The 26839-nt window shown below is 41.5% G+C and overlaps 1 protein-coding gene across 2 annotated transcripts in view; it reads left to right on the top strand.

Annotated features, from left to right (window-relative positions):
* The window catches only part of dock1 (dedicator of cytokinesis 1), a 744225-nt gene that overhangs the window by 461296 nt on the left and 256090 nt on the right, over positions 1-26839 (top strand). For both annotated transcript variants that reach the window (XM_068052738.1, XM_068052739.1), the window contains exons 28-29: positions 4746-4847; positions 7489-7583. In XM_068052738.1, the coding sequence (XP_067908839.1) occupies positions 4746-4847; positions 7489-7583 (197 nt within the window). The remainder of the gene's footprint in view (positions 1-4745; positions 4848-7488; positions 7584-26839) is intronic.

Raw genomic sequence — 26839 nt, 5'->3', positions numbered from 1 at the left:
GCAGACGTGGTCTCTTCAGACTACTAGAAAAGATCGGATGTCCACCAAAGCTACTAAGTATCATCACCTCATTCCATGACAATATGAAAGGCACAATTCAACATGGTGGCTCCTCATCAGAGCCCTTTCCTATCCTGAGTGGTGTGAAACAGGGCTGTGTTCTCGCACCCACACTTTTTGGGATTTTCTTCTCCCTGCTGCTTTCACATGCGTTCAAATCCTCTGAAGAAGGAATTTTCCTCCACACAAGATCAGGGGGCAGGTTGTTCAACCTTGCCCGTCTAAGAGCGAAGTCCAAAGTACGGAAAGTCCTCATCAGAGAACTCCTCTTTGCTGACGATGCTGCTTTAACATCTCACACTGAAGAATGCCTGCAGAGTCTCATCGACAGGTTTGCGTCTGCCTGCAATGAATTTGGCCTAACCATCAGCCTCAAGAAAACGAACATCATGGGGCAGGATGTCAGAAATGCTCCATCCATCAATATTGGCGACCACGCTCTGGAAGTGGTTCAAGAGTTCACCTACCTAGGCTCAACTATCACCAGTAACCTGTCTCTAGATGCAGAAATCAACAAGCGCATGGGTAAGGCTTCCACTGCTATGTTCAGACTGGCCAAGAGAGTGTGGGAAAATGGCGCACTGACACGGAACACAAAAGTCCGAGTGTATCAGGCCTGTGTCCTCAGTACCTTGCTCTACGGCAGCGAGGCCTGGACAACGTATGCCAGCCAAGAGCGACGTCTCAATTCATTCCATCTTCGCTGCCTTCGGAGAATACTTGGCATCAGGTGGCAGGACTATATCTCCAACACAGAAGTCCTTGAAGCGGCCAACATCCCCAGCTTATACACACTACTGAGTCAGCGGCGCTTGAGATGGCTTGGCCATGTGAGCCGCATGGAAGATGGCAGGATCCCCAAAGACACATTGTACAGCGAGCTCGCCACTGGTATCAGACCCACCGGCCGTCCATGTCTCCGTTATAAAGACGTCTGCAAACGCGACATGAAATCGTGTGACATTGATCACAAGTCGTGGGAGTCAGTTGCCAGCATTCGCCAGAGCTGGCGGGCAGCCATAAAGACAGGGCTAAATTGTGGCGAGTCGAAGAGACTTAGTAGTTGGCAGGAAAAAAGACAGAGGCGCAAGGGGAGAGCCAACTGTGCAACAGCCCCAACAAACAAATTTCTCTGCAGCACCTGTGGAAGAGCCTGTCACTCCAGAATTGGCCTTTATAGCCACTCCAGGCGCTGCTTCACAAACCACTGACCACCTCCAGGCGCGTATCCATTGTCTCTCGAGATAAGGAGGCCCAAAAGAGATATGATTCTCCACTGCCAGCAACTGAGGCAGGTTCCAATAACTATGTGTGCTGCAGTACCAGACCTCCACCTCAGCTGCTAACTAAAGTTGTAAATTATAGATACATATATGTGTTTTCATGTCTGTGACTTTCTTTTGGACTCCAAAGGCTGATGAATTCACATCAGCCAAATAACAATTTTCGGTTAAAGCTGTCACCTCAACCTTATTTTTGCCTACTTCACAGAGGAAGCTTAACCTGATCCTCATTTTGACCATACCACCAAATGTGAATAATGTAAGAAGTGTATGTGCATTACAAGTAAGCCATGGTGGCTTATAGAATGGCCTTTACGGGGAAGGAAAGATGAATACCGGATATATGCTTTCTTTCCCCCCTGCATCCTCACCACATGGAGATTATCCCATGAGTTTTCTGATAGTCTTTTACAAACATGGTTAAAGAACTTTGGGTCCAGTTACCTAACTGCCTGCAGAAAACATGGATGGTTGATAGGTATGCTGAAAGCATGTCAGGAATAAAGCCAAACACCACTTTATTAGGTTGCTTCAACTAAAATATAAAAGGATATTGGAATAATTTAAACAATTAATTTCATGCTCTCTTCCCATTTGTCAACTGAGCACAGCAATTGTAGAACCACTTCTCCTCAGCCATCGAGTATAGAAATTATGTGATCCTGCGGCACATGAATGATTAAAATAGAGCCACAGTAATTCATTGGCCAGTGCAAGAACCCAGAAATTTGAAACAAATGCAAAAATGCTTGAAATGCACAGCAGGTCAGGCAGCATCTGTGGAGAGAAAAACAGAGTTAACATTTCAGGCCCATGTGACCTTTCATCAGAAACTTGTGTGCAGATAGCTAGGATCTGATTCAGTGCTGATTTGGGAGTCTGAATGTAGAACAAACCGAGATGTGGTCCTAATGCATGACTGTCTTTGTAAAACTGCAGATGGTTGATATACCTCTTGTTTTTCATTCCCCTATGCTTCTGTTTTTCCCTTTACTCTTCAGCCATGTTTTTCTTCTCTCATTCAATTTGTTAAAATTTCCCATCAGTCCTGTTTTTTCTCCTCTTTTCGTACTCTGTTCCTCACTTTTCACTTAACCTCTTTTCCCTTTTTCTTTTTTCCTTTCTCTTTTGTTTGTCCAAAATTTATTTTCTCTATTATCACTTGTAACATTCCCACTGTTACATGGGGAGACCACAGACCTGAAAGTCAGGCTCAATAGCTGAACGCGCAATGCAGAGACAGTGAGGATACCAGCCAGCTTAAAAAGTCAAGAGTGGGAGAGATTTGACCAGAGTCCCTGTTCTAGCTCAGAATATGAGCGTGTCGGGCCTCCCTCAGAGACTGCTTCTCTGGGGAAGTCAATGCTATGTTCCATGCTATGGATAAGAACTTCTGATCACATGAACCAATGACAAAATTAGGAATTCCTAACTGGAGTGTGTGGCAGAGTTCTGATTACCTGGACCAGCAACTTCAGGTAAAGGTGAGTTGGGAAACGGGGAATGTTGCTGATTTTAGTATGTTAGCTTAGACACCAAATACTAAAAACTGATGCATAAAGTGCAGATGGTTGGAATTTATGTATTAAGCCTGCTTTTATTACTTGTCACCTTAAAAGATGGCTTACTTTATGTTCGGGTAATTGGATTAGACAGGAACAGATGGTTCATAATTGACAATGATGGTTAAATGGTATAAAATATGCAAACTTACAAGTTTATTCTGGTGCAAGTTCTAAAACTAGACAGTGCAAAGTGGGAAGACTTTCTATAAATTGCCTTATATGCTTTGTATGAACATTATATATTGGCATGTGTTTATGTGTATTCTATGTTTATTGACTATTCTATACTAAATCCATTAAAAATGACCAATCATAAATATCTGAAATCATTTCTTCTCTACTGAAGAGCCTACCATTTTTGTGATTGACCTGTTTTAAAGTGTTAATAATTCTAGGTAATTTGCAGATACCATGCTAATCTTTTGCCATTTGTACATTTTAGTAATTTTTTGTCTGAGCGCAAGCTAGTTTGAGTTTCTCTTTTTGGAAACTAGTCCATTTGAAACAACATGATTTGCGCCTAAAGCCACAAATCAAACTACTTTAATTTTATTTATACCTGACCAAGCTACATCTCTTTGAAAGCATTAATGCTGGAAGTTTCCTCTGTCCTCCTCCTGATCAGCCAAGGTACTATCAGGGGAAACCCTAGATCTACGCTTAAACAGGATTTCTGCTGATCCTCCACTGAAGTTACTGTAGCTAATTATGAGAACACGCAAGGAAGTTCCCAGTGAAATGCTTCTTATGTTGTAAACAACCCTAGTAATGGATGGTACTAAGAGAAAAATGTTTTTCAATCAAATGTCAATTGGATGAATTCGAACAGATGTGAAAAGCTAGTGAAAGTAGCTTTGTGCACTATTACTAACATTCCTGACTTTTTGGTGGTCGTGCTTTAATGTGTATGATGTGGCTTTGGTACCAGGGTATCATGGAGAACTACCTCAATCAGTGCTTCATTTCTCCCATGCCACAGGAGGTGCCAGAGGTGAAGCAACAGTACAAATGGCTGCTGGTGGTGCCCCTCTTTCCACTCTGGCCCAGCCAGCCTGACCCTCCTCCAGCTCCTTTTCTTTGTCGGTGGTCATGCTGAGCACTTAGGCAAACCAAATCAATCCGATAATGCAGTTTTCACATCTTGTACCAGTGCTGATCGGAGTCAGCATTGAAAGCCACAGTAACAACTTTCAAGTAACTGCATATATCCAGGTTCACTTTTTTTTGTGTGTGCTGCCTCCAGTGCAATGGAGTCTACTGCATGGAGTAAATGGGTCAATTTTACAGTACCTGGAGCCAGAACAAAGAGCAAATTGCAACCAAATCAATAAAGTATCAATATCAATATCTGCAAGATTGTTCCCCAAGGAGCACTATGTGAACACCGTATGTAACAAATCAGTCGAAAGGAAATTCAGTCAGTTTCTAAACTTACACCAAACCCACAACACTGGCTAATACTCCAGCAGTAAATTGAAAATTATCCTGAAGTGTCCAGAGGATCCAACAGACACTCTCAACACTATGTAACCCCATGTGGCATTAAATCAAAGTAGTCTGAGGCTACCAATACCAGAGAATCTCACTTCTTTGCTCAGGATACAGGTTAGGCCCTGATTCTGCATTTGCGCTACCAGTTTAGCACCTCTAAAATCACTTTGTATTAATCCTAAACTTGCCATGTAAATTGACCCATAGCCTCATTTTAAGAGATTTTAAGAACAGATTAAAAGGAATATTTCCAGAGGATAATATCATTGGTGGTGCATTGTAAGATGCATGATGGCATTGATTTTTGTGATCCAAAAGTAATAACACTAGCTATTTTGCACTTCAGGGCAATTTTGTTGCTTGCATGACAGCCATCCTAAGGCAGATGGAAGATTACCATTATGCCCATTTAATTAAGACCTACGGAAAGATGCGATCAGATGTTGTGGTAAGTAGAACAACTGACTAATTTTGTATAATATTGTGCAGTTGGTTTTCAAAACTGAGATATATGAACTATTGAACAGGTGCACAATAGTGTTTGAAACACTATTGTGCCACAGTAATAGTGTTGAATTGTAAGCATACTTCATCCTGACTGAGCACTTCAAATTTATTGCAAAATTACTTTCAATTTTTTTAGTAGTACTTTCTAAAGTAAACTTTGGTTGCTGTTAGAGTGGCTTTGAAAGTTTTGTGGAATATTGTTGGATCATATAAGTTAGTAGCTGACCACTGCCTTCCCATTTGGTTGCCCAATCACTCATCCTTCCCCTACCCCATCGCTCTCACCGTATTTACTACCTCTTGACTTTCCCCGCTACTTGTTTCCCTTCCTACCATCTTCCTCAATTCTATCACTGTACTTTTCTCCCACCCTTTGACCTGCCCATGCAAACCCACAGCTTCACTCTTCTTTACTGTCACTCAATTCTATCATTAATTCTTCACCCACTCTCCCTCTTTCCATATGCTTGTGGTGACAGATTGGAGGCTCCCATGCCATAAACATATTTCTTCCTTTTTTCCTCTCTCTCTCTCTCTCTATCTCTATCTCTCTCTATCTCTCTCTCTCTATCTCTCTATCTCTCTCTTTCACACACACACACACACATATTTTAAGGATCATAGTACAAAAGTAACATCTACACCAGCTGCATCATCAGAACAATGTTTTCTTTCACTCTCGCAGCCTTTCTTTTTAAAAGAAAAGTACACTTAATAGATATTTCTCCTCAGTAATGCTTGTGAAATTTATCTTCTTTTTCAAAATTATTTGAAGAAAAGCTGCTGGACAGAAAGTGCTAGAAGTTAAAGAAAAATATCCCATTAGTAGAGTTGACTGAACAATAGTGATGCAGCCTTGGAGATTAGATATACTGTACATGCTCTGACTGCACGATCCAAATTCAGCTCTCAGTCATAATTCTGGGCAGCGATATAAAATCTAAGCCTTGGCTTTTGGGAGAGGCTGAGGTCTTCAAGGAAAAACTTTAATGAAAGCACTAAAAAACACAAAATACACTTTAGTGATTCATTTAATAATATTGTGAAATATGTAAAACTCCCTCTAAACCCTTATTTTGGATATTAGAAATTTCAGTTATTAAAGGAAAAAGCTGGTAAAAAACATTTTTCAAAAAGCATTTTGAAGTGAAGGAGTCCATTGGCTGGATTTTGTAATCACAGAGTGGTATAATCTTGCTATAAAATAGAAACTATTGTGTGACAAAGTAACCCATTTAACATTAATAATATTTATCACAGTACCATAACAGAATTAACAGGTATTCTGGGTGTTTACAATGAGTTTTCAATGAAATGTTCTATTTAACTATTTAATAAATAATATATTTTAATATATATTTAATATATAATAGATATTTCAATGTTCTCTCCTCTTCTGAAGATAGTGACTCATCAGCTGGAATTGAACCTGGAACCTTGTGTCTGTATAACTCAGTTTCACACTGGGCAATGCTCATTATCAACTGAATCATTAAGGAATTTTAAATAATGTACAATTCACAGCTAATCTCTCTCGTGAGTTATTAAAAGTAAAATACTGCAGATGCTGGAAATCTGAAATAAAAACAAGAAATGCTGGAAATACTCAGCAGGTCTGGCAGCATCTCTTGTGAGTTGATATGTCTAGATTTACCATATGACTCATGGTGGCTCAAATCTTGTGGAGTGAGATACAGGACAAAAAACGTATTCAAATTAATTGCAGAGTAGCTCAAATATCAGGTACAAAGAGCCAAAGTAGAATGAAAGAAAGAAAAGAAAGAACTTGCATTTATATAGCGCCTCGCATGATTCAGGAAGTCCCAAAATGTTTTAAAGCCAATGAAGTACTTCTGACGTGTAGTTATTGTTACAATATGGAAACCACAGCAGCAATGTCCACAAACAGCAATGTGATAATGACCAGATAATGTTTTAGTGATGTTGATTGAGGGATAATCATTGGCCATGTCCACATGAGAGCGCAAATGGGGCCTCAATTTAATGTCTCATTTGAAAGATAGCACCTCTGACAGTGCAACATTCCCTCAGTATTGCACTGAAGTGTTAGCCTCGATTTTGTGCTCAGGTTTCTGGAGTGGGACCTGAACACATGACCTTCTGAGCCATGGCTAACACCAGCAATGATTCAGAAGAGAATCATCTCATTTCACATTATACATACCAGACTCTGGAACAAGATAGTTTAAATTTAGTAAAGACTCCATAGTTCGTCTAGCTGATCCCAAAATCTAATCTCCATTATGAAATACAACATTCAGAATAAAGTGCTTGTTATAATCTAGTAAGGTGAAGGTGCTAGAATGCAGAATTACAAAGAAGTAATTGGGATATTAAAATATCATTTTTAATTGTTTTACTTTGAAATTATAAGCTTAAAGTTGGAAGAGAGTTTACAAAACCTTGCTTGAAATTATGCATCCAGTTTTGGAAAAAAAAATTAGTTTTATTGTTCAGAATTTGCTGGAAGGCAGCTTGCCTATTTGGCTGTTTATTGGTTTGGAATGCAGCAGTCTTGACCATTCCTTGCAAAAACAATGAACATTTGTACTCTGTTTCAGGACTTCCTGATGGAGACATTCATCATGTTCAAAGATCTCATTGGAAAGAATGTCTATCTTGCAGACTGGGTTATAATGAACATGATGCAAAATAAGTAAGTATTGAAAGAAGCACTGAACCTTTACTGCAATATTTCTACTCCATGTTTGGTCCAACGTTGCATTTTTGCCTGGAAACAACAAAATGCAGAAAAGCAACATCTCAAAAGGCTAGTTCCTTCAAATAATTTGAATATTGGTTGTCAGTTTTACATGTGATCATTTCGCAAATCTGGTGCAAGAAAGTTTGAATTCTTAAAAACATTAGATAACTTTTTAAAAAAGAAAGCTTGGTATAATTAACTTCAGTTTTCTGTTACTTCCCTCTTAATCTGTCAAATGCACACTGCTGTTGCAAATTGAATTATCTTCACATTAACGTGCTGGCCTGAGTCAATTTTAGTGTTAAATACCAGATGATATTTAAAATTCACGATGTTATTCACCATCTTGTTGTAGCCAGATGATTCTGATTCAGTGCACTGAATCTCAGTCTTTCAGGTGTTCATGTTGATGTGGTTAGACCTTTGTTTCATGAATTCATTGTTGGTTGGGAAGAAAAATTATAAATTGAGACACTTATATTGTGTTTTTCTGATTAAAATACATTACCGGTGGAAGTTGGTGAAAAGCATTTGCATCTCTCGTGCTTTAAGAAGCCTCTTAGCATTTTCCCTCTGACAATTGGTCACACAAATACAGGAACCTAGCATTCAGAAGAATTGTGTTTCTAGTCAAAAATTGGAGTTGTTACCGAGGTATAACTATCAAGAAATAGCATGAATATTTTAATTTTAAAAAGTTATATGTGGGGGGAAAAAGTGTGGATAGAAGCACTAGTTGTCTGAATAGGGGAGTTACAGAGTTATTAATTAGCTAAAAAAGAAACGACTGAGGGTATGAGTTTTTTTTATTCATCTCATGGGATGTGAGCATTACTGGCAAGGCCAGTATTTGTTGCCCATCCCAATTGCTCTTGAGAAGGTGGTGGTGAGCTGCCTTCTTGAACCACTACAGTTCATTTGGTGCCGGCACATCCACAGTGCTGTTAGGAAGGGAGTTCCAGGATTTTGATCCAGGGACAGTGAAGAAACGGCAATATAGTTCCAAGTCAGGATGGTGTGTAACTTGGAGGGGAACTTTCAGATGGTGGTCCTCTGCCCTTGTCCTTCTAAGTGGAAGAAGTCACGGGTTTTGAAGGAGGCGTGGTGAGTTGCTGCAGTGCATCTTGTTGATGGTACACACTGCTGCCACTGTGCATCGGTGGTGGAGGGAGTGAATGTTTGTTTAAGGTTTGTAGATGGGGTGCCAATCAAGTGGGCTGCTTTGTCCTGGATGGTGTCGCGCTTCCAGAGTGCTGTTGGAGCTGCACCTATCCAGGCAAGGGGAGAATATTCCATCACACTTCTAATTTGTGCTTTGTAAATTGTGGAAGTGCTTTGGGGAGTTAGGAGTTGAGTTACTTGCCGAAGAATTTCCAGCCTCTGACCTGCTTTTGTAGCCACTGTGGCTGCTCCAGTTCAGTTTCTGGTCAATGGTAACCCCCAGGATGTAGATAGTGAGGGATTCAGCGATGGTGATGCTGGTGAATGTCAAGGCGAGATGGTTAGCTTCTCTCTTGTTGGAGATCGTCATTGCCTGGCACTTGTGTGATGTGAATGTTACTGGCCACTTATCAGCCCAAGCCTGAATGTTATTCAGGTCTGCAGATGGACACAGACTGCTTCAGTATCTGAGGAGTCGCGAATGGTACTGAACTTTCTGCACTCATCAAACATCCCCACTTCTGACCTTATGATTGAAGGAAAGTCATTGATGAAGCAGCTGATGATGGTTGGGCTAGACACTACCCAGTGGGACTCCTGTAGTGACGTCCTGGAGCTGAGATGATTGGCCTCCAACATCCACAACCATCTTCCTTCACGCTAGGTATGACTCCAACCAATGGAGAGTTTTCCCACAATTCCCATTGACTCCAGTTTTGCTAGGGCTCCTTGATGCCATACCCGGTCAAATGCTGCCTTGATGTCAAGGGCAGTCACTCTCACCTCACCTCTTGAGTTCAGCTGCTTTGTCCATGTTTGAACTAAGGCTGTAATGCAGTCAGGAGCTGAGTGGCCCTGGCGGAACCCAAACTGCACGCCAGTGAGCAAGTTATTGCTGAGCAAGTGCCGCTTAATTGCACTGTTGACGACACATTCCATCGCTTTACTGATAATTGAGAGTAGACTGATGGGGTGGTAATTGGCCGGCTTGGACTTTCCTGCTTTTTGTGTACAGGTCATTCCTGGGCAATTTTCCACATTGCCGAGTAGACGCCTGTGTAGTAGCTGTACTGAAACAGCTTGGCTAGGGACGCGGCAGGTTCTGGAGCATAGGTCTTCAGTCCTATTACCGGAATGTTGTCAGGGCCCATAGCCTTTGGAGTATCCAGTGCCTTCAGTTGTTCCTTGATATCATGTGGAGTGAATCGAATTGGCTGAAGACTGGCATCTGTGATGCTGGGGACTTCAGGAGGAGGCCAAGATGGATCCTCCATTCGGCACTTCTAGCTGAAGATTGTTGCAAATGCCTTATCTTTTGCACTGATGTGCTGGGCTCCCCCTTCAGTGAGGATGTGGAACCACCTCCTCCAATTAGTTGTTTAATTGTCCACCACCATTCACGACTGGATTTGGTAGGACTGCAGATCTTAGATCTGATCCGTTGGTTATCGGATCGCTTGCTGCTTATTCTATTTGGCACGCAAGTAGTCCTGTATTGTAGCTTCCCCAGGTTGACATCTTATTTTGAGGTATGCCTGGTGCTGCTCCTGGCATGCCATCCTGCACTCTTCATTGAACCAGGGTTGGTCCCCCAGCTTGATGGTAATGGTAGAGTGGGGGATATGCCGGGCCATGAGGTTACAGATTGTGTTTGAGGAGGATTCTGCTGCAGCGCATGAATGCCTAGTTCTGCATTGCTAGGTCTGTTTGAATTCTGTCCCATTTAGTACACAACAATATGGCAGGTATCCTAAGTGTGAAGACAGGACTTCTCCACAAGTCTCCTACCAGTGCTGTCATGGACAGATGCATCTGTGGCAGGCAGATTGGTGAGCACGAGGTCAAGTATATTTTTCCCTCTTGTTGGTTCCCTTACACCTGCCCAGACCCAGTCTAGCAGCAATGTCCTTTAGGACTCGGCCAGCTCAGTCAGTCAGTGGTGCTACCGAGCCACTTTTGGTCTCCCACCCAGAGTACATTCTGTGCTCTTGCTACCATCAGTGCTTCCTCCAAGGACTGTTCAACATGGAGGAGCATCAGCCAAGTGGGGGGGGTGGGTGGGGAGATGGGTGGTGGTAGGTGGTAATCAGCAGGAGGCTTCCTTGCCTGTATTTGACCTGATGCCATGAGACTTCATGGGGTCTGGAGTCGATGTTGAGGACTCCCAGAGAATTCCCTCAACTGTATACCACTGTGCTGCCACCTCTGCTGGGTCTGTCCTGCCAGTGGGACAGGATATACCCGGCGATTGCCGTGTCTGGGACATTGTCTGTAGGTATGATTCGGTGAGTATGACTGTCAGGCTGTTCCTTGATTAGTCTATGGGACAGTTCTTCCAACTTTGGTACAAGCCCCCAGATGTTCAGATTTCAATATGATAAAACAGGATCTGGCCAACGTGAACTGGGAGCAGCTTCTTATAGGAAAGTCTACATCAGACCAGTGGGAGTCATTTAGAAAGGAAATAGTGAGAGTTCAGGTCCAACATGTTCCCGTAAAAGTGAAGAGTAGGACCAAAACATCCAGGGAACCCTGGATGTCAAGGGACACAGAGGATTGGATAAGGAAAAAGAAAGGGGGCTTAGGGCAGAATCAGAGTGCTGAAAACAACAGAGGCCCAAGAGGAATATAGAAAGTGCAAGGAAATACTTAAAAAAGTAATTAGGAGAGTGAAGATGGGGTATAAAAAACACTAGCAGACAAGATGAAGGAAAATCCCAAGGCGTTTTATAAGTATGTTAAGGGCAAGAGGATAACCAGGGAAAGAGTGGGGCCCATTAAGGACCAAAGTGGCAATCTGTGTGTGGAGCTGGAGGACATAGGTGAGGTTTTAAATGATTACTTTTCATCTGTGTTCACAATGGAGAAGGACAATGTAGGTGTGGAGATCAGGGAGGGGGATTGTGATATACTCGAACAAATTAGCATTGAAAAGGAGGAAGTATTAGCTGTTTTAGTGGGCTTAAAGGTGGATAAAACCCCAGGCCCAAATGAGATGTATCCCAGGCTGCTATGTGAGGCAAGGGAGGAGATAGCAGAGGCTCTGACACAAATTGTCAAATCCTCTCTGGCCACAGGAGAGGTACCAGAGGACTGGAGGACAACAAATGTTGTACCATTATTCAAGAAGGGTAGCAGGGATAAACCAGGTAATTATAGGCCAGTGAGTCTAACGTCAGTGGTAGGGAAACTATTGGAAAAAATTCTGAGAGATAAGATTAATCTCCACTTGGAGAGGCAGGGATTGATCAGGGATAGTCAGCATGACTTTGTCAGGGGGAGATTGTGTCTAACACATTTGATTGAATTTTTCCAGGAAGTGACGAGATCTGTAGATGAAGGTAGGACAGTTGATGTGGTCTACATGGACTTCAGTAGGCTTTTGATAAGGTCCCACATGGGAGATTGATTAAGAAGGTAAGAGCCCATGGGATCCAGGGTAATTTGGCAAATTGGATCCAAAATTGGCTTAATGGAAGGAGGCAGAGGGTGATGGTTGAAGGTTGTTTTTGCGAATGAGGCCTGTGACCAGTGGTGTACCTCAGGGATCGGTGCTGGGACCCTTATTGTTTGTAGTGTACATTAATGATTTAGACGTGAAAAAAGGAGGTATGATCAGTAAGTTCGCAAATGACACGAAAATTGGTGGTGGATAGTGAGGAGGAAAGCCTCATTACCGGACGATATAGTTGGGCTGGTGAGATGGGCAGAGTAGTGGCAGATGGAATTTAATCCTGAGATGTGTGAGGTGATGCACTTTGGGAGGACTAACAAGGCAAGGGAATATACAATGGATGTTAGGACCCTAGGGAGTACAGGGGGACCTTGATGTACTTGTCCATAGATCACTGAAGGCAGCAGCACAGCATGGTTAGGAATGCATATGGGATACCTGCCTTTATTAGCCGAGGCATAGAATATAAGAGCAGGGAGGTTATGTTAGAGCTGTATAAAATGCTGGTTAGGCCACACCTGGAGTACTGTGTACAGTTCTGGTCACCACATTATAGGAAGGATGTGATTGCATTGGAAATGGTGCAGAGGAGATTCACCAGGATGTTGCCTGGGCTGGAGCATTTCAGCTATGAAGAAAGACTGGATAGGCTGGGGTTTCTTTCCTTGGAGCGGAGAAGGCTGAGGGGGACTTGATTGAGGTGTACAAAATTATGAGGGGCATTGATAGGATAGATAGGAAGAAACTTTTTCCCTTAGCGGATCGGTCAATAACCAGGGGGCATAGATTTAAGGTAAGGAGCAGGAGGTTCAGAGGGGAGTTGAGGAAAAAATTTTTCACCCAGAGGGTGGTTGGAATATGGAACACACTGCCTGAAGGGGTAGTAGAGGCAACGTTTAAGAAGTGCTTAGATGAGCTCTTGAAACGCCATAGCATACAAGGCTACGGGCCAAGTGCTGGAAAATGGGATTAGATTGGATGGGTGCTTGATGGTTGGCGCAGGTGCATTGGGCTGAAGGGTCTGTTTCTGGGCTGTATAAATCTGTGACTCTGTGTTAGTAAGGAGGACTTTGCATGGTCGACAGGGCTGGGTTTGCCAATGTATGACAAACTGCTTATTTGTGGGGATATTGGTTCTGTTAGTGTCCTGTGATGTACAGAAATTCTGTGATGACCCTTTGTATGATGACCCTAGTTAGCTAGGGGTCTGATCAAATAGATTGAGATCCATCTTTCTGGGGATGTGAGATGTGTACATGAGTGATGACCTAAACACACGAGAAAAGCTGAAGAGTTAGGCAGAAAGAATTTCATTTATATTGCACCTTGAATGACCTCAGGATGTTCAAAAGTGCTTTGCAACTGTTCAAGTAATTTGCAAGTGTAGTGGTATGTATATGGATTTGGCTCAGTGACAGGAAGGAGTGGTTAGTGCTGGATGGATGTTTTTCAGAGTGGGAGGCGGTTTGCAGTGGTATTTCCTAAGGGCCAGTTTTGCGTCCATTACTCCGTTTAATTTTTATGAAAGACCTAATCTCAGGTGTCGGGAGCAGCTTTATAAAGTTTTTAGATGTTTAGTTTAGAGATACAGCACTGAAACAGGCCCTTCGGCCCACCGAGTCTGTGCCGACCATCAACCACCCATTTATACTAATCCTATACTAATTCCATATTCCTACCACATCCCCACCTGTCCCTATATTCCCCTACCACCTACCTATACTAGGGGCAATTTATAATGGGCAATTAACCTATCAACCAGCAAGTCTTTGGCATGTGGGAGGAAACTGGAGCACCCGGAGGAAACCCACGCAGACACAGGGAGAACTTGCAAACTCCACACAGGCAGTACCCAGAATTGAACCCGGGTCGCTGGAGCTGTGAGGCTGCGGTGCTAACCACTGCACCACTGTGCCGCCCATTTGATACGAAACTTGGCCACATAGTCAATTGTGAGGTGGATGGTTATAGACTTCAGGGTGACATGAACAGGATGGTGAAATGGGCAGAAGCATGGTAAATTGAGTTCAATGCAGAGAAGTGTAAGATAATACACTTCACGAGAACTAATATGGAAAGACAGTATACTACAAATGGCCCAGTCCAGATGAGCAAAGTAGAGAGACCTTGGAGTCCAAAGAGACAAATCCTTAAAGGTGAGAGGGCAAGTTGACAAGATGTTTACAAAAGGTTGGAAAAGTTAGGACTGTTTTTGCTTGGAACAGGGAAGGTTAAGAGGTCACCTCAGAGAGGTCTTCAAGATGATGGGGTTTGATAGAGTAGGTAGAAAAAGCTTGCGTGGCTGGAGAGAGCACGGGAAAATCTGCAAGCATGATTGGTGGAACAGCAAGTGTGGGAGAGAGGAAATCTGTGGTTGGAGGAGCGAGTGTCTAAAAGAGCGAATCTGTGATTGGAGGAGCAGCAAACGTGGGGAGAGGAAATCTGTTTTTGGAGGAGCAGCGAGATGGTCAGTATGCGGCGGGAGGTGGTAGGTGTGGAACCGGACAGGGCTTCAGAGTGCTAGGTGTGCCTGAACCTCAGAAGGTGAGAATGCTCAGATTCCTCAGTCAAGGGATAGGGAGAGACTCAGGAAAATTCCCCAGTAGCTGGTCAGCCTGTGAGGAAAGGGGAAGGCCTGAACTGAATGAAAATGCTAGGATCCAGGGACTGTCTGCTTGCCAGTCCTGAATTCGAGCGCAACTTGGGAGTGCTCCCCATTCAGTAGTTCTCAATGCCCCAGGACTTGACCTGGAGCTGAATGGCCCAGCAAGTCGCACAGCAATGAGCCACAAACCATCATGGCCAGATCAACAAACATGGTCAGGGGTGAAATTAATCAACAATTTAGTCCCAGTAAGCATTGAATGCTTTCTGGCCTGCAGATTGGGTTATTGATCATATATTTGGAGCATAGCCAATGAAAACCTACCTTTAGCATTGACTGAGGCACATATACCAGCCTGGAAACCGTAGGTTCATTGAAGTTGCCTATGCTAATTCATAATGGGTGAGACACCAGATTATGTGACTTTCTTTTCATTATTTGGTGAGATGAATGGGTTTATGATCTAATCCCAGACTTTCAAGCTGTGGGAATCTTTCTGACTCATTTAGCATTTCATCATCTCTCCTGAAAATGTGAGCTGTTATGTTGTGAAAGGGGAGTTAACAGCCGAAGTGTGGGATGTTTGAGGAAAGATAGAGTGAGACAATGTGAGAAAGGATAGAAAGGGATGTGTGAAGAGAGGGAGAATGCAACCAGTGAGCAGAATGTTATAATTAGACATGCACGAGTACAGGTAGAAGAGGATGCCTGAGCAGAAGCAGAATGAGACGTTTGAGCAGAGGTAGAACAGGATGAGTGAGGAGATGGAGAACGGGCTGTGTGAGGAGAGATAAATTGTGACCAGTGAGGTGGAGGCAAAATGGGCCCAGTATGAGAAGAGTAGTGTTTCTTCTAAGATGCGCACATGTGTGGTCACAAGGCAATCTGGAATATACCACACATTAAAATAAACAGACTGCTCCACTTCAGGAGATTTCACTGACTTTTAAAATGTAAGCTGCCCATGTACAAAAAAAGTCATGCTCAGAGGAGCTCGTAGCCCACCCAGTGCAAAGAAAATTTAGAGGGAACATTGCTAGTGGGCCTCAGTTCAAAGAAGAAACAGAGAGCCCTTACTTAGGCCATTGTGGCTGGGGGATGGAGCTGTAGAGGGATTGGATATAGTAAAAAAGAGATGGTCAGGGCCAGGACACTGGACACTGTTCAACTGGCATAGGGCGCCAGGGATGTAGGTGGGAAGAGACTGGACGAAGGGAGAAAAAATAAAGTTGAAATAGGAAGAAATTAAGTCTGTGAGGTAAGAACAGGCTGAAACAATGAGACTACCAGGGCAGTCCTGTTTGAGGATCTTGGGAAGGACGTAGAGCGGGCTGTGTGAGGCTGTGGAGGAAAAATCTCCAGAGAAAACAATGGCTTGAAGCTCAGGGATGGGGTCGTGGTCTGGGGGACATAGAAGGAGGTGTCGAGAGTTGACATTCAGCCTGTATCAGATAACGACCTTCCTAAAGTTTGATGCCCAGAACTTTACACATAGCTCAGATTTTGCTGTGGTTATGACAGCGAAACTGTCAGCGTTTGCCATCATTATTCCATTGAAACTGACAACAACTTCGAGAGTTTGCACATGTGTAGAACAGCGCAGAGATCTAAAGGTTGCTGTCAGTGATTCAGTGCTCCTCCACAGGGCGTGGTGGTGATGTCCCCCCAGAGTGCAATCCCTAAGCAATCAGTAAATTCAGAAAAATTTCCACTCTTATGCTGTTAGTCTTGCTGTAAAAACCCTTGAAAAAGTTGCACCTTGTTGAATGAAGGATAACTGAGTTTTTAATGGCATGCTAACTTCATAATTACCCTACTGGCCCTGAAAAACTAATTTTATATTTGTGGAATGTTCAGCTAAGATAAAAATGTACATTTTAATTTTTTTTCAAGTTTGTTTATATTGATATTTTAGCTTCTGTCTAAATCCAATCGTAATCATTTATTTCACTATCTGAAATTTCAAAGTGAAGGATAATGTGTTTTTAACTTCCTGGTTAACTTCCTCAATTTGATTGGCTGCTTACCCTGATTGCTGACATCACTGCTGCTGCACACCTGGAAATCCCCTTGACTTGGTGCCAGATTCAAACTACTGTCGGGAAAGGGGAAATTGTGCCACGGAGACTGCTTTCTTCGAGGTCAATGATGGGAGTCACTACTTCACCGCTGACTACAAAATCTATCCCAGTATTCCAGCTGAGGCATACCCAAAGAATTGCAAAGGTTTAGCATGCCTTCTTTGTTTTTGACCCCACTGCAACATCACTCCAGTCAGAAAAACATCTGTTCACCACTACTCTCTGCCACCTATCCCTTAGTCAATTACAGACCCAGGATATTGTCGTCCCTGTAGGACCATGTGCTTCTATTTTCTGAATAAATTTGTTATGTGGTGTTTATCAAATACCTTTTTAAAAGTCCACATATACATCTACAGCACTAACTTCATCAACTCTATCTGTTACTTGATCAACAAACTCAGTCAGGTTAGTCAGACACCGTTTGCCTTTTAACAAATCTGTGCTAACTGTCCCTTATTAACAAATGTTCTCCCAAGAATTAATTTTATCCTTGAGGTCTCTAGTACTTTTCCACCACTGATGATAGACTGACTGACCTGTAGTTACCAGGTCTATCCCTCTTCCAGGGGTATAACATTTTCAATCCTTCAGTCAACAGGCACCATTCCCACCATGCTGATCTTCATGTTTACATATAAAATAGCCGTTTATTGATTGTACCTAGTTTATTTCTGATGACTGCACCAATAACCACCTCAATTGATTGCAGTGTCACTTGGTAATGTTTTGGATCTGAGAATATTTATGATTTTTGACAAAATATTTAAATAGTCCAAATTGCATAAAGTATATAAATTGATTGACATCCTTCACACCCCCAATAATTATCTTCCCTCTTTTACTTCATCTTATTTTCATAAACATTTCAAATGTAATCGTACTGTTTACTCTTCGAAGTAATATCTACACAAACTCTTAACTAAATGTAAAATCATCAAATTATATCTTTTCACTTGGGTGCTAAAAGTATTCTTGATACTTAGTTCATAAAATCATGTGTTGTGCAGCACCAAAACAGGTATTCTGCAAATTAGGTCTGAGGCAATGCTTTCTTTACATAAACTGTGTTAATCTGCTAATTGTGTATCAATTGTTTGATTATATGCAGGTGGAGGGTGTTAATTGGGAACTTGAGCAATGAAAAGCATACACTTACTGAGACTGGTGGAGGGTTCGAGTGAGGAGCTACATGTTTGTAATCCTTTACTCAGTTTCACATAGACAGTACAGAGTAAAAGATAGGCTCCAGCATTATCCTTCCATAACAAGCTTTCTGGAGTTTAACGTGGTAACAGAGGATGGTTGCTTAAAGCTGAAGGTTGGAAACTAGGAATTTATTTTTACATAGAAAACTAAAATCTCTTGGGCTATTATGGAAAATATGGCAGAAAGCAAGTGTAAATTGTCAGGGTATGATTACCCTCTGATGTTTTCTGAGTCTGAACCATATGACCAGAAGAATGAAGTGGATATGTGAACAGGGGTTACATCTGTACTAAAGAGGAAACCTTGGTGTTGTGACTTCCTACCAAAAGTAAAATCAGAAGTAAAGAGTTTTGTGAACTGGATGCTCATCAGTTGAATACTGATGAAGGGTTGGATCTTCTGTTAAAATTCTTGGATGAAATTTATAAGAAAGATGACCTATTGAATGCATATGAGGCATAGTCAGACTTTGATAGATTTCAGAAAACAGATGGTTATTCAATTGAGGAATATATCATGGACTTTAATAGACTGTATATAAGATTGAGGAAATTCAATTTGGAGATACCTGGTTCAGTGCTAGCATTTAAATTGCTAGATTGTGCTTGGGTGTTGCATATGGACAGGCTTCTTGTTCTAACTGGGATTTGGTTCTTGGACAAACACTCCCTGTTGAATCAAATGTCTGCTGCCTTAAAGAACTTCCTGGGGTGACAGTCATTTCCAGCAGCGGTGGTAGAACAAACAGGGCATTCTGCGGTGGCAAAAAGAATGGAGGACTCCATGTTTACTCGCTTTTGAAATGGTCCAGATACTGGAAGCAGGCATAAGTGCATTGGAAGAGTTAAAGAAGGAAGAATGAGGATGAAAGCACCTTTAGCAGATCTGACTATTACAGAGGAATACAGAATTGGAACAGCAATCATAGGCTAATGAATCCCAGTAATTTTCAGATGTGACTCAAAATATCTTAATGCAATGAACTACTCTAAGCGGAGGGGCAGAATCCTCAAAATAATACACGACACAAATAATTCTGAGGCAGACAAGGAAGATACTGTTGAATCTGAATGAATTGTACTAGTCACAAGGAGTTTTAGTCCTGGAATGAATGTGTTAGTGGCGGATTCAGTCAACTGTGCTGTATTGGATAGTACTTGCAATTCAACAGTATGTGGAACTGATTGGTTACAATGTTATCTGGATTCAGTTAGTAGTGAGGATCGACACAAGGTTGAAGAGTATAAGAGTACTGCCAGCTTTAGGTTTGGTGATGACAACACCTTGAAGTCACTGAAGAGAGTAGTAATTCCATGTAAAATAGCTGGAGTAAGCCACTTTATCAGTACTGAAGTAGTCTCCAGTGAGATACCTTTACTGTTGAGCAAGCCTTCAATGAAAAAGGCACTAACAAAATTCGATATTGGAGCATGATAAGGCAATTGTTTTTGGAAAGTCAGTGAATTTGCAGTTTACTCAGTCAGGGTGTTATTGTATACACTTAAAACCTAATGTTTTTAGTCAGTGTTAGAATAGTATTAATGGCATCAGGTGTTAAGAATCAGAGATAAAAAACAAATTGTCTTAAAGTTACACAGACAATTTGGTCACCCTTCTTGTCAGAGATTAAAAACCCTGCTGAAGGATGCAGGAGTGATTGATGAAGAATATACGAGGATAATAGGAGGGATTAGTGAAAAATGTGAAATCTGTAAAAAGTATTGGAGGACACCATCATGTCCTATTCTCAGTGTTTCATTGGCTCATGACTTTAACGAGGTAGTTGCCATGGATTTAAAGGTGTGGGACAAAGCCAAAAATATTTTCATTCTGCATTTTATAGACTTAGCAACCAGATTTTGTCTGTCTACAATAATAAATAACAAGGACAAAAAGGGTGATTATAGACAAAATTATGGAGAAATGGATAGGGACTAGACTTGGGGCACCAGCTAAGTTTCTGTCTGATAATGGAGGGGATATTTGCCAGTGACAAGTTCAGAGTCATGTGAAAACATGAACATTATGGTTATGAATACTGCAGCTGAAAGTCCTTTCAGCAATGGGCTCTGTGAAAGGAATCACGCAGTGGTTGATGAAATGCTGCATAAAATATTAGCTGACCAGCCAAACTGCAAGTTGACAACTGCCCTGGCATGGGCAGTTCATGCAAAGTATTCAGTTCAGATGGTTGGAAGTTATAGTCCCTATCAGTTGGTCTATGGGCTGAATCCCAAATTGCCTTCTGTGCTGTGTGACAGTCCTCCTGCTCTAGAAGGTACTACACTTAGTTTTTTCTGCACATTTGAATGCTTTATAGGCAGAGAGACGGGCTTTCATCAAGGCCGAGGTCTCTGAGAAAATTCGGAGTGCTCTGAGGCATCGTATAAGGCCATCTGAAGCGGAATTTAATTCAGGAGATTTGGTGTATTATAAAAGAGAGGGTCATAGGGAATAGAAGGGCCCTGGTAAGGTAATCAGTTGTGATGGTAAGACAGTAGTTATCAAGCATGGAAATCAAACTGTTAAAGTTCCTTCCTCACGATTGATCGGGGTTGATTACAAAATTTCAGAATCTGAGCAGTTGATGGAGGGAAACGATGCACCTTGTACCTCAAATATTCATGTTTTGTGATGAAGGTCCTGAGGAACAGGATGAGGTAGATCAAAGTTTGGATTGTAATGTGAGCAATCATGACGCTCAAGAAAGAGCTATCGCATCCAAAGGACAATGCTCCAAGTAGGTACTCGGGTGACATATATTCCAGAGGGGTCTAATAGATGGAGGGATGCAATAATTGTGGTACGTGCAGGAATATCTACAGGCAAGTTTAAGTATTGGTTAAATGTTCAAGATGATGGCCAAGAAGCAAGGTCCATGGACTGGCAGAATGGGGTGAAAGAGTGGAGGGTGAAAAAGCGCAGTGCAAGTTCTAATAGTGGGCCTGGAAGTGACTCTTGCGTAAGGAAGCGATCACGTACTGGAGAAAGAGCCTCCGATAATGTGCAAGGGAGATCTTCTAGCAGTAATCCCGAAAGACATCAAAGTGCTAATAGAGGCCGTGGTTTGAGCAGATTCCGTAATGAAACAAAGGCTAGAGAGCAGTCTCGAAATCGAACTAGAAGCAGAAGTCCTCATGACTGTGATTTTTAGTGGTCGCATATAAACTTGAGGATAAACTAATCAGAGAAGCAAAACTTAAGTAATTAGAGAGTTGGAGAGAGTTTGGAGTTTATTCTGACGTACCAGATGGGGACAGCCAGCCTTGTTTGTACTGAAAAAGTCCTTTCCGGTGGAACTTATAAGGCTCAAGCAAGGCTAGTTGAGAGGGGTTTGGAAGAGCAACTGTGTGATACCAATGTTAGAATGGACTCCTACAGCTGGTAAAGTAATCTTGAAAATCTTTTTGGCTCTTCTTTGGCCACATTCATGGGAGTGTAGCTCCATTGGCATAAAAGCCACATTTGTGCAGGGTGGTATTTTTCAGAGACAAGTGTTTCTGAAACCATAGAAAGAGGCAGCAGATGCATAACGTAAACTATGGAAACTGACCAAATGCAACTGTGACCTTAATGATGCTTCCTGGATGTGGTATTTCTCAGTGAGCTCTGTTTTGTTGAAAATTGGTTGTGCTCATCTAAAAGCAGATCCTGCAATGTTTTATTGGTATCATAAAGGGAAACCTGCAGGCATCTTCATGATGCACTTTGATGATTTCTTATGGGGTGGTACTGTGGATTTTGAGAAATAGTTATTAAAATTAGGGCAGAATTTAAGATTGGGAGTCAGGCTTGGAGGACCTTTAAATATATTGGTTTAAATATTAAGGAGACTGAGTCTGGAATAATTTTAAATCAACAATCCTATTTAGAGTGTGTTACTCCTATCCTGGTTAATCTTGTTAGGTCATCACAGAAAGATGATATATCTATAGCAGAGACTGAGCAGTTGTGAAGTTTGGTCAATTAAACTGGTTGCGCTCTCTAGCCTGATGCTAGTTTTGATGTGCTGGAATTTGGAAACATCTGAAAGTTGAGTGTGTTTGAAGGGCAAATAAAACATTTAAAAAAACTAAATCTGGAGAAATGTATACTGAAGTTTCGACCCAAAGAACATGAAGCTAATAATTTTTAGTGATGCTTTACCTGTTAATGTTACTGATGGGTATTTGAGTGCAGCTAGTTTCATAATATTTCTGATGGGTGAAAATGGGAAATGTTGTCCTTGAGCTTGGGAGGCTAAGAAAATAAAATGGGTCATTAAAAGCACTTTAGCTGCTGAAACACTGAGTCTTGTGGAAGCAGTGAATATGGAGTTCTATTTGTTAAATATTTTGGCTGAAATTCTGAACAAGGGACATACTGAAGATATAATACCCATTGAATGTTATGTGGATAATCATTCTTTGTGGGACAATGTACGCTCTACAAAAACTGTGAGTGAGAAAAGACCACATATTGACCATGCTGGATTGAAACAACTTCTGGAGCAAAAGGAAATCTCCAAACTTAAATGGGTAGATGCAAGTCATTAGCTATCCGATTATTTCACAAAAAGAAATGCTAGTACAAAGAAATTGTCAGGGGTGCGTCTCCCAATGTTATACTTTGTACCCAATATGGAATTTATTTTAATTTATTTTGCAATGTTCTTTCAGCATGTTAATAATTTGTGCATAATATGGAATTTATTTTGAAATGTTTGAGCATATTAATCCACGTTGTATTCTAAAAGAAAGAAGGGAATCTGTTAATTGTGTATCAATTGTTTGATTATATGCAGGTGGAGGGTGTTAATTGGTGTCTTACTTGAGCTCTTACTTGAGCACTTATAAGCAGACACTTACTAAGACTGATAGAGGGTTTTGAGTGAGGCGCTACATGTTTGTAATCCTTTTACTCTATACAATAAATGTGAAACTGAGTAAAGATAGTGTCATGAAAGCCCCACCTGCCAAGAATAACACATATTAATTCTGTCATATGAAACATTAATTTTAAACTGTTGCCAGACTGAAAAGATGACTTGCTTAAAGAGATAACAACAGTGGCTGGAAACATTTGCATTGTAAGAGATAGTTGCCTGGAGAAGACAATGGAACTGCTCCCCGATCCAATTAACCCAAATGGATTTTGATCACTGGATACTGAATGTGTAAGAAGCCAGCATTCCATTCCTGCCCCCCGCCCCCTACTGAGGGTGTCTGCTGGGATGGAGAATGCACAAAAATGCAGGAGAGTTTGTTTAAAAATAAAGCTGTTCACATGGCTAACCTGCTGGCCCAGGTTTGGATTTGAATTGTGTTCACAGAACAGTTTGAGTCAGATTGCAATTCGAAGACAACAGAGAAGGAAGGTCTCTTTCTCTCTCGCTCTCTCTTTCTCTCTCCCTCTCACACAGACAGGGACGCTCAGAAGGAAACTAAGCCTCAAGACAGCAAACCATTGAAACAAGTTTAAAAGTGCACTGGGCCCCAACGAGAGGGCAAGATTGAATTGGAATCAAAGATTTTACATCAAACTCAAAAGACAGTAAATAAACTCCAGCTATTGCTTCAAACCTTTCCCCTTGACTCTTTCCCCTTTACTGTCTCTATCTGCGTGTGTGTTTATCACGTATGCATGCTAGCATCGTCGCATATTTTTAGTAGTTTTAACCGAATTAGAGTTTTAAGGTTCATAAACTTACACCTTTCTTGTTTAAATCTTAAGAAAACCTGTCCGGTTGATTTCTTTCTCATTACAATTGGAGAGCAGTGAACAAGGATTCACTGAGGGGAAGCTAAAAACATGGTGTTTTAAAAATTAAACCCTTTTATAGTCAAACCAGGAAAAAGCTGAGAGGAAACCCCGACCCCTTTCTCACCTGGTCGTAACAATAGGCTCCAGCATTATCCTTCCATAACAAGCTTTCTGGAGTTTAACAAGCTGCTTAGTCTAATCCCACTCTGTTGCTCAGCCCCCATTATCTTTAGTACTCCACTTTTACAAGTGACTACCTAATTCCCTTTTAAAAGTAGTTATGATTCCTGCTTCAGCACCATTTTGTGCCAGAGAATCTCACCTTCTAACCATGCTTTCTGGTTAAGGAATTATTAATTTCCTAACTACTTCTTTCATTCTTTGTGATTATTTTAAACTTGTGGTTTCTTGTTGCTATCTTGCTAAATAATAGAAACAATTTAGCACAGTTTATCCTATCATCTTGAAGATCTCGTTAAACTCACTTCTAAAACTTTGAACACTAATACAAAAGCAAAATACTTCGGATGCTGGAAATCTGAAATAAAAACAGGTACTAATGAAAGGTTATTGACCTGAAACATGAACTCTGTTTCTCTCTCCCACAGCCTGACCTGCTGACCATTTCTGGCATTTACTGTTTTTATTTCTAAACTTTGAAGATAGACTGGAAGTGTGAGATGCAGTCAGATATGAATAGTTTAGCTGCATTATTTCACAGAACAACAGTTAAATCTAAAGCAAAATACTGTGGATGCTGGAAATCTGAAATGAAAAATGCTGGAAATACTCAGCAAGTCTGGCGGCATCTGTGGAGAGAAGAACAGAGTTCACATTTCAAGACTGTGACCTATTGTCAGAACTGAGAAAAGTTAGAAATGCAACAGGTTTTGAGTAAGTGAAAGGGTGGAGGGTGTGAAAAAGGACAAAAGGGAAGGTCTGTAATAGGCTGGAGAGCAGGAGAGATTAAATCACAAATGGTGTCATGGCGTAAGGCCAGAGGGAGTAGTAATGGGACAAGTAAAGAAACAAAAGACTTGTCTAAAGGAGGTGTGAATGGCAGGATCACGAACAGCTGTTGTCCGAAAGGAAGAAAAGAGAGAAACAAGAGAGAAAAAAAATGAAGAAAAAGGAAACTAAATGGAGGCAGAGGTTATGATCTGAAATTGTTGAACTCAATGTTGAGTCCAGAAATCTGTAAAGTGCCCAGTCAAAAGATGAGGTGCTGTTCCTCCAACTTGCGTTGAGCTTCATAGGAACACTGTAGGAGGCCTAGGACAGAAAGATCGGAATAGGATCAAAGTGGAGAATTAAAATAACAGGCTCGGGGTCATGCATGTGACAGAACAAAGGTGTTCTGTAATGCAGTGACTCAGTCTGTGTTTGGTCTCCCCGATGTAGAGGAGAGCACATCATGAGTAGCGAATTCAGTATACTAAATTGAAAGTAGTACAGTTAAGTTGCTGTTTCACCTGGGAGAAATGGTTGGGACCTTGGATGTGAGTGAGAAATGAGAAGGTAAAAGGGCAGGTGTTGCATCTCCTGTGCTTGCATGGAAAGATACCTTGGGAAGGGGAGGGAGTGTTGTGGGTGACTGTGGCATAGACCAGAGTATCATGGAGAGAACGGTCCCTGCGATAAAATCAAATACAACTTTCTTAGCTGAATTTCACTTCTATAATTGCAAACATGAGATAAAATTATAAATTGTGTGTCGTGTCTGGCCTTTCCATGGGCTAGCTTGTTTTTGGCATTACCTTTCAGACTAATAACTGCAAAAATTTACCTTTTGTATTTTTAGCTTCCAGGTTCAGGCTGTATCTCATAGGTTTATGTTTAAAATCTAACAGCTCTGTGTCCTTTGCGCATTTCTATTAATTGTAACCTGAGGCAGCAACCGGACAATATCCCTAACACCTTCCTGGACAGGGATTAATCACCACTAAATTGACTATCCATTCTCCTAGCTATATTTGCTCCAAGATGCCTCGTGCTGTCCCCACATGTATAGAATCATCATGATCATAATAGTTAAAATATTTTTGGCCACCTGAGACTGTATGGTGAATTGTTTCACAGTGCTGGTCGTTCTGGCCCAACAGGCTCTTGTGCACATTTTCTAAATCTAGCTGCCTGTGGCCTTTCTTCTTGAACTTGTGAAAATTAACATTCTATCTTTTATGGGTTGTGTTTTTTAATAAAGAACTTCCATTTATATAGCATTTCACATGACCCCTGGACGTCATAAAGTGCTGTACAGCGCTAAGTACTTTTCCGATGTGTAGCAAATGCAACAGCCAATTTGCCAAAGCCAGGTCTGATCGACAGCAATGAGATAATGACCAGATATTCTGTTTTAGTGATGTCGCTTGAGGGATGAACATTAGCAAGAACTCTTCTTCGAAATAGTGCCATGGGATCTTTTGCATCCACCTGAGAGCAAACAGGATCTTGGTTTAATGTGTCATCAGAAAGACGCCACCTCCGGCAGTGCAGCACTCCCTCAGTACTGAAGTGAAGTGTCAGCCTGGATTTTGTGCTCAAAACTTGGGAGTGGGTCTTGATCTCACACTGTTATGACTCAAAGGTGAGAGTGCTACTACTGTCTGATTAATCTAGTTGAATATTTTGAGGAGGTCACTAGTATGGGGGAGCATCTATGTATGTTGTTTAAGTGAACTTGCTTAAGGCATTTGATTAGGTTCCTCATGAGATTATTAGCAAAAATGAGAGTGCATGGAATTGCAAGAAACCTTGTGACATGGGTTGGTAATTAGTTGGGAGGTAGGTGACCAAGTAGGGATAAAGGCTTTGTTCTCTGGTTGGCAGGTTGTAACAAATGGTATTCTGCATGGATCTGTACTGGGGCCTTACCTTTTCACATACACATAAATGACCGATGAAGGAGTGGAGAGTTGTATATCAAAGTTTGCTGATGACACTAAGTTAAGAGGCA

Source organism: Heterodontus francisci, chromosome 20 (genome assembly GCF_036365525.1).
Source record: "Heterodontus francisci isolate sHetFra1 chromosome 20, sHetFra1.hap1, whole genome shotgun sequence".
Classification (NCBI taxonomy): Eukaryota; Metazoa; Chordata; class Chondrichthyes; order Heterodontiformes; family Heterodontidae; genus Heterodontus; species Heterodontus francisci.
Note: the sequence above shows the minus strand (reverse complement) of the source record. Positions and strands in the feature narration are given on the sequence as shown.